The sequence below is a fragment of the Elgaria multicarinata genome, chromosome 12 (genome assembly GCF_023053635.1).
Source record: "Elgaria multicarinata webbii isolate HBS135686 ecotype San Diego chromosome 12, rElgMul1.1.pri, whole genome shotgun sequence".
Taxonomy (NCBI): domain Eukaryota; kingdom Metazoa; phylum Chordata; class Lepidosauria; order Squamata; family Anguidae; genus Elgaria; species Elgaria multicarinata.
The window spans coordinates 2,346,735-2,360,522 of NC_086182.1; the positions used below are offsets into that span (position 1 = coordinate 2,346,735).

At 46.7% G+C, this 13,788-nt stretch overlaps 1 protein-coding gene across 1 annotated transcript in view; it reads left to right on the plus strand.

Annotated features, from left to right (window-relative positions):
• The window catches only part of TACR1 (tachykinin receptor 1), a 93,197-nt gene extending 81,378 nt beyond the window's left edge, over window positions 1-11,819 (plus strand). The window contains exons 4-6 of the mRNA XM_063139444.1: window positions 7,623-7,773; window positions 10,338-10,534; window positions 11,237-11,819. Coding sequence (XP_062995514.1) covers window positions 7,623-7,773; window positions 10,338-10,534; window positions 11,237-11,528 — 640 coding nt within the window. The 3' untranslated portion in view covers window positions 11,529-11,819. The remainder of the gene's footprint in view (window positions 1-7,622; window positions 7,774-10,337; window positions 10,535-11,236) is intronic.
• The last annotated feature ends 1,969 nt before the right edge of the window (window positions 11,820-13,788 follow it).

Here is a 13,788-nt window from a genome sequence, read left to right on the forward strand (position 1 = left end):
CAAATTCTTTAATGAACTTCCAACCCACCCAGTTCTGTTATACAATTCATTATAGAATTCGATCCAAAGGGAGAGGTGGGTAAGAAATAAATAAATAAATAAATAAAATTATTATTATTATTATTATTATTATTATTATTATTATTATTATTATTATTATCCCAGATGATCTGGATCCTGCTCCAAAATGAATGAATTTCCCTTCATTAAAATACCCCCATACAGTTCAGTCATTCACAAAATTACACTCCCCCTCCCAAATCAAGTGACATCCATTGCCATTCCCTTCTAGCGGCCGATTCTTACTGTGGAGTGAGGACATGAAGTGGGAGGGTGGGGTGACCTCTCGGCCAGCCTGCCTCCCTGCCTGCCTAAAGGCAGCCAAAGCCAAGCTGCACTGAGCTGTGTCTGGTGCAAGGTGAATGGAAACTCCAGTTGCCTCTGGCTAGGGAAGGGGTAGGGTGGGGAAATGGGATCGGTTGTATTCCCTTTCCAGCATAATGGACCAGAAAAGAAATGGCTGCCCCCAGGGCCTTCCCATAGGGGCAGCAGCCATATCTTTCCCCATGCATAAACGAGGCCCTTTATTTCCCTCCCCTCCTTATAGCTGAAGCTGCCATTCGCCCTGCGCTGCAAGCAGGGCAGGGCAGGGCAGCGCAGTTGCTGCAGCAGTGGTGACCTCCCTTTGGCTACTCGTTACGTTTTTAGATATGAGCAGCCACCTTATTCTTTGTCAGGTACCAGAAGTTTTCATGGGCAGGCCTTATACTGGACATCTGGTGACCATGGACCTATGGATCTGGATGGCTTCCTGATTATCTCCAGGGGTGTTCCTGCTGGTGTGATCAGTGATCCTGCCAATACCCGCTGTGTTGGTTATCATGTTGTCTGAACCCAGTCACTGCCTCTCTGCCAACAGGTGGGGATGAGAGAGGGCCCTTTTCAGGTACTCTGTGGAATAACCTCCGCACAAGCCGCCTCTTTGCCTGCTTTTAAAAGAGATTGCAAAACTGTTTTATCCCAGCAGGGATTTTTTCATCAGAATCTTTCATGAGAGGTTTTATCTGGCTGTTTGCTGATGTTTTTATCATGCAATTTTATTACTGTTGTTTGTCTATTTTTATGTTTAGAACGATATTTTAATTTGCTGTGAGTTACATTTTTATTTTGTGAACTATCTTGAGTATGATTTATCATAGAAAGATGTAATATAAACACTGAAGACAGACTGATAGTGCTTTCTGGAGGCAGCACCATTTTAATTTTGCTTCCAACTGATTGTGGAAAACCAATGCCTCAGCAGCCCTAAAAGTCCCAAGTCCCTAGAAGTCCCAAGCAGGCAAAATGTTGTACTTCCTGTTCCCAATTAACATTAGCAATCTGAAGGCAAATATAAGCTTTCAAGTTTCATATTTGTGACCTTTGTGGCTTTTAGGAAAATAAAAAAGATCTCCTTATACTGTCTGGATTGGGGTTTTCTTTGGAGGGGGAGGCATGAAATTGGGTAATGTGCGTTTATTCTCTGCTGAGTATTTTAAAAGTCCTCCAATGATTTTTTAGTATTTGTTCTGTGTTTGTTTATGTGTGTTTGTGTTGGATAGTTATTATAATCTGCTTTTAAAAATATTTATTTTTATTTATTGAAAACATAGCTATACCAATGTGGTTTTCAGCCAATTAAATCATAATACAATAAATAAAAAAACACAGAGATAAAAGCTTTAAAAATGCACATTCACAACCATGTAAAGATGCCTGGGTGAATGAAAAGGTTTTGCCTTGTGTGGAGAAGACTGGGACACAGGTGCAAGGTGGTCTCCTTTTGGGAGACCCACTCCAAGAAGGCCCTTTGCTTTTATGCTCACTAGCATACCCCTCTAATAAGGCTTAGGGTTGGGTCTGAATGGACGTACAGGAAGAGGGGTTTCCTTGGCTGTTTGAGTCCCAAGCACTTTGAAAGCTATTTTATTTATTCATTTATTCAATTTATAACCCACCTATAGAAAAAGTACTCTAGGCAGGACATAGAGTTAAAAACAGTTTTTTAAAAAACCTACAATAAAAATAAGACAGCCTAGAAGCAGTACATAACAATCAGCAAAGAGAAGTATGAATTCTAAAAATGTAATTGAACCGTGGGCTCAATTGAAGAAGCCGACGGACCGCAGACGGACGCAGGTAAGGGAGAGGAGGGCGGGGGGGTTACCGGGCCCTGCCGCCGTCGCCGCATGGGTGACAGTGACAGCAGCAGGGCCTGGTAAACCCCACTTACCTTTCCGGCGGAGCTCCGGATCGTGGCGAAGGATCCGCTTTCACCTCGATCCTCTTCACCACGCTCCGCCGGCCCCCCAATTCCTTAAGGGCAGGCGAAGCCCCCCGCTCCGCTTCTAATTCGCCAGTCCGATTAGAAGCGGAGCACATCCCTAGAAAGAAATACCAGACTTTCCTTGTCATGAAAACCCCCACGATAATACTTACAAAGAGTGGGAGATGCCCTGAAGGATGACTACATCGTCTATAGGACCCACAAACAACTGAGTGAGCAATTGTGAGCACACATAGTGAGGTTAGAGGCTGGGGCAGTGTGGCGTTACCTACATTTCTATTCCCTTAGGTATGTCTGCGTGAGTATGTCTAGAGAGTGCGGAATGTTGGACTGAGTGGGTGTGGCTGGCGATGCTGTGGAAAGGGGGGAGGAGTCTATATATGGGGTTGCTGAGTGGTCTGAGGGGGTTCAGTTGGTGATTGAGTTTGGAGGGCAGATGTGTTTAGCTGTGTGATTCTTGTCAGGAGTTGTGTGAGGAGTGAGTGGAAATAAGATCATAGGGACTAAGGATAGTTATTATTAGATTGGTTTCTACCAGTATTATTAAGAATAGGCAGGATTGGAATAGAATTCGAAGGAACTAAGAACTGTAAACAACAATAAACATTTTCTTTATTTTGCTACTATAAAACCACGTGTCAGTTGGCTGTGTCTCCTGCTCTATTGGTTCATAAATAAGCACATTACATGAAACCTTCAGCCTGCTCTATTCACAGAAAAGCCTTTTCCAAATCTCCTTACCTTTCCCCTCTGCTATAAGGGAAAGGCTATACTTTTCTTTTTACCTTTTCCTCAGGTATTTAAGTGGTGGTGCTTAGCCTGAGAGAGGAGGTGTGCGTGTCAAAGCCTTGTGTGTGAGGTGGGGGCATCGCAGGCAGGATCTATACTACCACTCCACATACAGTTTTCAAAACGTTTTCAAAGTGTTTTCTCCTGCTTGGTGTAAATCTGGCCTGGGAATGGAGAGAGAGTGACCAAAGAGAAAGATCTGTATGGGCAGAAGTAGTTTGGGTAGGGGCAAAGGGCAATTCTTTCCTTCTGCCTGCTGAACAGCTGATCAGTGGCAGGTTCAGGATCAGGAAGGAGAACCTGGTGCCCTAATGTTTTCAAGTTTTGTTGCTGGGGTTTTTTTAAAAATTAAAAACACATTTCCAGAAAACCCACATCACTGCCTAAAAGCACAACCTCCTTGCCTGCACGGCGCCTTGTCCTAGGATTCCATGAACTTTCCAAAATGGGCTGAGTCCTGTAGCCGCATAAAGGATCACGGGGCAGCACATCTCCTGGAAGACTTCTGGTCCCTCAGTGGCAAGCTGTAGGCAGGAGCCTTCTTTCTCCCTCTTGCTCCTATGGGATGGTTTCTCTGCCCAACCCAATTACACCCTAATCCAGACTGCAACTCAAAGTCCCTGCTGTGGGAATAGCACACTGTGTCTTTAAGATTTGTGATGCCTTTCATAATGTTAACAAGGCACGGGCTTGGATCAGTAAGAACACGAGGCGTGGCTGTGAGCTCCAGAGAAGGGCAGAGCTCCATGCAGGACCATCACTGGCTTTGCTAGTTGATTAATAAAGTTGTTTCAATAAAGTGCCAGCAAGTCTTGCTTCTTCAGATAGAAGACAACACACCCAGCCCAAGTGGGAACTTGTGAAGGAGAGCTAGCTGAGCCAGGGTTCCCTGCTCATCCTTTGCACCCCACTTTCGGTTCTTTTCTTTTTTGAAGATCATAGTTGTGTCCTGACTAATATCTTGGAACAAGGCTCCCTGTGATTCCCTCCTCCCAAACTGTAAACTGGAACATTTGGCTCTTTAATGATGCTATTTTTATTTTTTATTTTTTTGCAACCCTTAAGGCTTCTCCCCCTGCCCACAAATAAATGTAACCTGGTTGTGAACATGTGTAGTACAGCCACCGTGGAGGTCTCTACCTTGTAAGGCCACGTACTGGGCTGTTGCCTCAGGTGGGCTCAGCAAGGACAAGCCTGTCTGCAAGTCATCCCCTCTGCTTTAGAAGCCGTTTTCTTTGTTACTCAGTGACATGTACCTGTCCGTGCTCAGAGGCACTCTCTTTTTCAGGGTTGGTTCCAGATTCATGCTAGATCAACCAGGCTGGCTGAGATGGACTTCTCCGCCCTCTCCTTCCCAGCCCACTGAAAATGCTACCTGGAGAGTCAGGAAACCCTGCAGAATAGGTTGAGCTATGGTGTGCGGATCCCCTGAAACTGGGTGGAGGGGCCCTTCATGTGCGGAGCCCTTCCTCTCAGGAAGGCAGATCCTGGATCCAACCCTTCGTATTCATTCTTATTTCCCGCATCCGAGCGCTGGCATAGGAACACGACCCGGAGAGCCCTGAAACCTAACGTTTCAGTAACTGCCTACTAGTGTATTGTAGCCTTAACAGAGCCTTTGATCTATTGTCTCAAGTTTGCCCTAAAGACACTATTTTCTTCTGTCAGTCTTTAAAAGAGAATTGATGGTTACAGAAATTGGTTTCCTCTAGCTCAGCCCTTTGTCTTTTACACGATGCCTCCATTAATACGAAGGCTAGTGGCCAAGAACAGCCTCCCACCGCTGAGCAGGGGAAGGACCCAGAGACACGGCACTGGGCTCGACGGATGGGATGTGGTCTGGGGGCTGCATATAAAGCAGCTCCGTATGGTGAGCATAACTCCAAATCCCGACTCTAGGATTTTGGGAGAGTCTGATGTAGCAATTCGCTTTCCTGGGAAGAAAAAGAGAAACAGGCTTTATCAAGCTTGCCTCCAGCAGCCAGGAATTAGGGCTATGTACAGATTTGGGATTTATGATTAGACAATGAATTTGTGTGAGAGACTGTGTGTTTGGTTCTGGAGGGGTTTTATTAAAAAAGCTCACAGCCAGGTGTAACAAAGTGTATCCTTAATGTGCTGAAGTAGTCCAAGAAGGGTGTTGTTGTTTTTTAATCTACTAACGTTTTGTGGGGCATAGCTGAAATCGCTTGCAGAACTACTTGGCAAGGTGCTTTGCTATGATCAGTGGAGGCTGGTTTTGGTCAGAGCCATCCAGACCGCTAAAGGAGCGATCCATGGTGCTGAACCAATTTGGGGGATAGGATTCAGCACCTTGGATAGAGGCTTTAGAGGTCTGGCTGATTCTGGCTAAAAGCTCCATCCGACGAGCGTTTTACTGATTGCTCGTTACGGGGCACTCACTGATTGCTCACAGGATGCCGTCTGCCTCTCTCACATCTTCCGCCCCTTCTGGCCTTCCTTGCGCCGCAAAAACCCCAGAAAAAGTCCAGTTGCTGCTCTCTCTTGCTGGACTGAATGGGCCTCGTTACTTCCTGTTTTCAGGAAGCAACATCAGAGTGATGACAGAGAAGCAACGGGAGCCATGCATTTCTACCTACATGTGATGGGGCTTTAAAACACAGAATGAATCATGGCTCCACCAAAATTGAAGCCACCAGCCTCCACTGATCACAGCAAATGGACTTGCCAATAGTTCTGCTATTTCTGGTATGCCCCCACCCCCCGCAATAAATAAATAAATTGGTAGGTAGGTAAAAACAACAACAGCCTTTCTTGGACAACTTCAGCATCTCTGCAAATCAAGGATACGCTTCGTTAAATCTGAACTGCTCAATAGCAAGATTTTGTTGGCAGACTTTGCAAGACTTTAGCTACGGTGGCAACAAGCTGAACAAGGTTTGTCTTAGAGCAGTGATCTTCACTATTTCCCAGGAGGAGCCGCTTTGGTTCCAGCACTGCCACCTGGGCTGGATCTACACCTTGTGTCAAATCGTTAGGACTGTGGAATAAAAAACAGAAAATAAAACTGTGAAAGCAGTATATGGAATGTGTCAATGAGCCCCAACAGTTATCAGTGCACTTCAATACCGCTATAAAGCAGTCATGTGGATCCAGCCCTGGTGGCCTTCTTGAGTGCACAGCCAGCACAGGTGTGCCCATGCCCACGATATCGCACTTCCGGGGGAAGGCTCTGACGTGTGTGTAAAAACACCGGCTTCCGGAAGGGACAGAGACCACCCTCCTTCCAGCGTCCTTGAGCACCTCACCCTATCACAGCTGTGGGGCACACAGTAGGCAGCCAGGTGTGGGGCTGGGCTCGTGGGGCTGGTGGGCACGTGCAGGCAGCCCCTCGGGAAGACCACCCACTGTGCACCAAAGTCAGCTGGGGGGATTTCCAGACCTCTCCTCCCCGTTCTCCTCCACGTTGTCCAAGCAAGGCCTCATCAGTCAGTCCCCAAGGCAATTGCCAACAGAATCACTTGGTCCTTGGATCTGTGCTCTTCACAGGTCAGCAAAATCTCACCCTGTGGGTCCACATTGCCCTCTTTCTCTCCCACCCACGGAATTCCCTCTTCACCGCAGCTAGCCAGTCCTCTTGCGCTTTGCCTTTGGGGGGCCTCCCCCGTCACAGCTCATTGGCTAAGTGTGCCTGCACTCTCCTCCCCCTTGGCCCGCCCCTGCCTTCCACCCTACAGCTGAGGAGCCTCAAAGCCTCCTTCGGTGGCCCAGATCTCACGGCTAGAGGAATCCACAAGGCATAGCTAGGGAGGCACTGCAAAAAGAGAGCGAAAGAGAGGGTGGTGAGAGAAAGAGGGGCAGGGAGCTGCAGCTGAGGTGACTGGGAGCTGCCCGTGGCCCGTGATGGGCGCTGCTAGAGCTTGGCCCCAAAAGGCACCGAAACGCTTCCCCCAGAGAGCGAAAGAGTCGCTCCGGCTGCTGCTCTCCCAAGGGAAGCTCACCTGGCACCGCCCATGCCACGACCTTTCTGACTAAGACTTTTCTGTTCTCCCAGGCGTTTCACTTTTTACACACTCTCTTAAAATACCTTAGTATTTTTGCATTTTGTTATTCTAGTCCCTGCAATGTGCTATTGTATTACATCCCGTGTTAGCACATGTTAGCTTTATATTGTTGATTTTATTTGTATTTTTATCATTATTATAAAATGCTTAGAAAAAAAATTTTATGAGATGTTTAATTAGTTTAAATAATAATAATAAAGAAATGGCTAGTCTTTTTTTACTTGTTTGCTGTGCGAGTGGGGGGGGTGGGGTCTAAAGATGTGTAGTCTGAAAATATGGTGCGACGACTGTTCTTGCTCACAGGAGGCGAATGCGAAGCCTGGTGTGGACGGGGTGTGCATGCCGTGCAAAGGCAGTGATCTGCAGTCTCCTGGATGCTCTTGTAGCTAAGGAGACGGGGGCCGGGGATGCTGAGCCACCCGCCCACCCTCCCTCCCGAAAGCTGCTTGTTTTGTAGTAAGATTCTTTTCAACTCATTCCAGGTACCACTTGTCCGTGATGGTGCTCAGCTACGCCTTGCCGCTGCTCGTAATAGGCTATGCCTATACAATGGTTGGCATTACACTGTGGGCTAGTGAGATTCCGGGGGACTCGTCAGACCGCTACCATGAACAGGTGTCTGCCAAGCGCAAGGTAAGTGGCTTTGAATAATGCAGTAGGTGCCTGTGGGGAAACCGTGGCGCCAACCAGCCTTGCACCCCACCCAGACGTAAGAAGAGTCGTGCTGGAGCCGACCGAAGGCCGCCAGTCTGCTCCCACAGTGGCCACGAGAAGCCCACAAGCAGGACACAAGGGCAAGAGCAGCCTCCTCCCCACGTTCCCCAGCAGCTGGTGTTCAGAGGCAGTGGTGCAGTCCGAGGGGTCCAAATGACCACCCGGAGAGCATGATGGGATGGGGCAGCAGCAAACAGGCCTGGGCTGACAGTGGTTGTTGCTGCCTCCTTCCTTGTATTTAAAAAGTCAGGAGGCAGCCAGCTTGGATGTGGATACAGATGCTCATTTCATTTATTTATTTTTTACTTTAACAGTAGAATGGGCTGGGGACAAAATGGTGTTTGTCCCCAAGGAAATCTGTTTAGCATCAGGGGCAACAGAAGCAAACTCCGTGTATAGCCATCATGGTGCTAGGGGAGGGGAGGGGGCTTGGCTCAGTGCTTTGCATGCAGAAGGCCCCGGGTTCGATCCTCGGCAACATCTCCAGGGAGGGCGAGGAAAGGATCCTGCCTGAAACCCCGGAGAGCCCGCTGCTGGCAGTCAGTGTCACCAATACTGGGCTAGATGGACCGAAGGGCGTGGCTCAGTAGAAGGCAGCTTCCGAGGTTCCTGTGGTTTAAAGTGAGTTTAAAATGTGAAACTGCACGTGATCAGTTTGATTTATTTTTAAATTATGTTTGGCAAACTGGTTTGTTTGTTGTTTGCTTGTTTGCTCTGACATGTCAGGAATGTAGCGTCAACTAAAAAGCATGGAATGGCAATGGGGATGTGGAGGGAGGGAGGGAGGGAGGGAGGGAGGGGGGCAGAACAGAAATGGGCATTGTGTGCTTCACAACGGAAGGGCGCTCCTGGCCCTCTAAAGGGGCTCCTGTGAGTCCTGTTTGTGAAATTACCCCCAGCTGCACTTAGGAAATGTATAGACCAGCAGCCATTGATAGCCTTTTTCCCCTCCTGCGTGGATTTGCCTAATCCCCCTTTATAGTCATCGGAGTTGGTGGCCGCCACCACTCCATCTCTTGGCAATGAATTCCAGTTGTTTCCCAATAAGGGCCAAATTCAATATGACGCCATCCATGTTACTAGCAAGTATCCTTATCTGGTGGAGGAGGTGGTTTAATCCCCCCCTTTTTTTTTTGCTTGTTTATATATTTTTATTTGTTTTATATTCAATGAAGTAAATAAAATTATTTAGGTTACATTCACATCAGCATTGGTCTTTTCGTATAGAGTGGGTGAATATGCCAAATCGTTTGACCAAGATTCCTTTATCTGCAACAGCCACAGGCCTTTGCATTTAAAATATAATGTACAAGGAATAAAAGCAAGATTATAGCTAACTAAATTTACCCAGGTTATATCCTAAAAATTTACATCAAACATAGCTGCCAAAATTAATACATAATCCTTTTCACATAAAAGAATTAAACAGATAAACTCCCAATCAATCAAAACAATGATGTGAAAAGACTCAGATAAAATAATAAATCTTATTTTAATAGCACCCATGAGAAATTTTGCACTCTTTGCTGTCACCAGCTTATCTTGATCTGTGAGAAGAAAAGACACAGAAGCATTAACTGTGACTGCCCTGAAATAGATAACAGTAGTGGAGTAACCATCTCCCTCCTCAAATCTCTATAAAAAGAACAAAATAATAATACATGAGCTACTGTTTCAATACTGCTATCTCCATATGGGCATATACAATTTTGCAGTGAGGTTCTTTTAGGTTGGCCCCCAAGTACAGCAGATGGCAGTATATTCAATCTTGTGTTGGTAAAAGTTTGCCTGTGTTTTAGAGCTGTTAAGTTTCCCACAACAGACGCTGCAGTGTGTCAAAAAGACCAGGGGTAAAGTTGTCATAACATGGACAAAATTTTCTTCTGGTGGCCAAATTGTTCTGTCATTCAATGTCATAGAAGCACTAATCATTTGGCCAATACTGATTCCAAAATTGGATAAATGAAGTCCAATTACTCTGGGAAGTTTCCATTGAAATGTTTCTTCCTTCCCATTGTTGTTTGTAAGCTGTGATTTTATTCATCAGCATCATGTTCCAGATCTTCCCTCTCCGTTGACCCACCAAAATTGATGTGGTCGGTGATTTCCAAGTCTTTGCCAACAGCATGTGAGCTTCTATTAACATACCACCATAGTCTGCTCCTTCCTGACCCTGACCTGATACCATTTATACAATATTTTATAAAAATTCTCCCCAGAGGCAAATGTCTCTGAAAGATTGCCACGGCTGCTGCCCACATAAAAATTCCCATTCCATTGATATAATGTTGACAGGTGAGGTAGGCAAAGGGTTAAAGCCCCCAAACACTCACAGGTATTTCAGGTATTTCATGGCTCTAAAATGTTCAGCCCAGTTCCCTGCCATGCTAGCTGATATGAACAGGATGTTTGCCTCTCTGTTTTGCACGCTTCTAAATACACATTGGTGGTTGTTACCGTAAGAGACTCTTCTTTTCTGACAGGTTGTCAAGATGATGATAATTGTGGTGTGCACCTTTGCAATCTGCTGGCTGCCTTTCCATATCTACTTCCTCCTACATCATTTTAACCCAGATTGGTATGGGGAAAAGTACATCCAACAGGTCTACTTAGCTATCTTGTGGCTGGCCATGAGCTCCACCATGTACAACCCAATTATTTACTGCTGTCTCAATGACAGGTAAGAAGCTACTTCCCTGTGGAATATTATGACAGGTTCAGCAAGTGCTAAACTTTGATTTTAAAAAACTAAATCAGATCTCTACATTTCACATGTGACTAAGCATGTTTACGTTAATAAGACATGTGGGACTTTATATTAAAAAGAAGGTTGGCACATGACAGGAGAAAGCAGAAGGCTGGCAGCACAAAGGATCCCTGGTGTCCACTTACAGGAGAAACCAAAAGCTTAACATGCCTATGCAAGGCTGCATATATGGCACATGGCAATAGTGCTCTCCTCATAAACCCCCAGCCCTTCTAGCTACGCCCAGAAGTGTGTGGGCAGGATCTTCTGAAACCTTAGAAGCCGGAGGTATGACTGGAAGTCTAGGGCAGGATTTCATCATTCCTTGCCCCTCCCTGTGGCTCTCAGAACCAAGACAAAGAATGCAAAATAGCCGGGGGGGGGGGAATTATGAAACTTCAGGTGCACTGTCCAGGGAATCCAGCATTTCTTTTTACCGAATTTGGGTTGCCTGGGCCAAGAAATTGTAAAGGTTTCAGCACAAAGATTTTAAAGAGGGTGGAAATGGGACTGAAACGGCAGGATGGGAATCTGAGGCCTGTCTCAGTGCTAGTTAAACGCATGCACTGAAAGCCCTTTGCCTTGCCCTTGGCACAGGCCGCGTTTTCACACAGCTGCTCTCATATCTTTTCTCAGGTTCCGGATTGGCTTCAAGCACGCTTTCCGGTGGTGCCCTTTCATCAGTGCCAGTGAATACGAAGGGCTGGAAATGAAGTCAACGCGGTACTTCCAGACCCAGAGCAGCATGTACAAGGTCAGCCGTATGGAGACCACGGTCTCTTCTGTTGTTGGCAACCCAGAGGAAGACCTGGACGACAGCAGCAAAGCAAAGCGCCTCTCTGTGGACCTGACCTCCAACGGCTCCTCCCGCAGTGACTCCAAAACCGTGTCGGAGAGTTTGAGCTTCTATTCCAATACACTTTCCTGAGCGACCTGTCCATCCACATGACGCATCTCAGTCAAAAGCGTGACTCAGTTCCCATCTCCCAAACAAAGACACTGTTCTTTCTTTGTAACAGTGGACAAACTCCTTCTGACTTTGATCATGAATGGAGCTGGCCTTCTTTTGTGGCATGTGCCCATGTTGTCCTGTCAGGCATTCAACTGATCATCTTTCGCAAGTGGATTTTCAGGGTTGGATCCTGAATTGTGCACAGTAATAGGTGCGTTTGTGTGGGGCTCTTCCTTAACCTCCAGCCCCAAACCTTGCCCCATTCTTCCCCCTGCAGCCTTGCTACCACCCCTCAGTTCCAGATGACGTAGCTGTCACTGCTGTTCTGGAAGGTGGCAGATGGGATGAAAAGGTTTCTGAACTATAACTGTAGGGGGAATGAAATGTTTACAATATATATTTTGGAAAAAATTAGGTTTCAGAAAACCTATTTTTTTTCTGAAAGCTGAAGTCCAATCAAAATCTGAAGTTTGTATTCAAAATCTAAATTAGGAATTTTCAAATACAAATCTGACTATTTGAATTTACAGTTTCTGCTCTGATACCACTTTATTCCAAATTGGCTTCTTCCCTTCTTGGGTATCTGATGCACTTCCAAGATTGCTTCACCTCTATACATAAGCTTTACTTACACTGGGTTAGGAGAAGACTCACTGCTGCTATCCCAGGATGTGCCTATATAGCCTCTTATTGAGGTGAACCCATTTCCTTCTGAAGATGCCAAATGGTGTATTGGAACCCAGCTATGGCTTCCCATGTTCTGTGTGTGTGCCTGTGCGTGCGTGTGCTTGTGCATGTGTAATGTCTCAGGCTTTATCATTAGAAGGGGCAAGGGGCAGCCGCTCCAGAGGCAAACGACTACATAACTAACAGTATTTACTTCACTTTAGGATTTGGGGTACCTAACAATATTAGTGAAATAACGAATATGAACTCTGAATCCCAGTTCACTACAAAGCATAGTGTTACTGTTGTGAGACCAGCAAGTGTTGTTTGTCCCAGTTCCTTCAGTCTGTTGTCACCGGCTTCTGTTGTGGAGGTTAGCTCTTCCCCCCGGCTGAGGGCAGCTCTATCTATCTATCTATCTATCTATCTATCTATCTATCTGCCGCCGCCGCCTCTTCATCTCCTTCTCCTCCTTCTCCTTCTCCTTCTCCTTCTCCTTCTCCTTCTCCTTCTCCTTCTCCTTCTCCTCCTCCTCCTCCTCCTCCTCCTCCTCCTCCTTCGCCACTGCCCAGCTGCCTTCTCTGAACTTCCTTCTCAGCTGCTCCCCTTCACTCTTCTGCTGCTGCCTCCTCCTCTCCAACCGCTCCCCCTTCTCTTTCCCTTCTTCTCCCTCAGCACCAAGGGTTCATTCCACTCCTGTCTGTCGCCATTCCGTGCCCCTCCCACATCCCAGGCCCTTAACAGGCAGGTATTACACATGTGCCCTAGAACAGGGGCAACCAATTGGTCATGTTCTGAGGATCAATCCCTTGAGTGCTACAGGAGGAAATGACACGTTGACAAGTGGGGAGAAATGTTCAGCATTCTCAACGCTGCACTGTTTTTTCCATGTGCAGGAATGCTCCTCCTCCACCCCACTGGGGAAACATTAAACATGTACACACAGCACATACACATTCAAGAAACGTCAGCAGGGACCTTTCAGGGAAAGCCTCACTTCTTGTTCCTACTGGTTGTGTGAACTGGCCGTGACGTGGCTGCGTCTTCCTTGTAAATGAGTCTTCCCGTTCACAGAGATTGCGTAGGTGGGAGAAGAACACCTCTGCTTTCCACAGTGGCGGAAGCGCTCCTTCCTGGAGACATCATTAACGCCGGTGCCCTTCTTTTCAGCCAGCGCTGCCTGCAATGAGTTACAGTTGGCAAAGGACCAAAAACGAATGTGCGACTGACCCGGACAGCTAACGTCAGCAAGGGGCTTATGTGGCAGAGGAAAATGGTGCCTGCCTCTAAGAAGGTTACACCAAGCAGGCTCTCAGGAAAGCAGGGGCATAAATAAAAATGGAATAAGCTGATTTAATAGGATGGGAATGCATTGCATCCTCGAACCCAAATAGCATGGAGGGAACTGTAGGAGGGAATATCCGCAAGAGCGCTGCATCCCCAAGGCAGCCACCGCTTGCTCGCGCTGTGCCCAAACCCCACCTGCCCCTTTGCAACCTCTTTGCTTCTGTGCAGAAGACCGGAGTCATTTTTCATGCCTCTTTCATGGGGATTTTGAGAATTTCAGAGG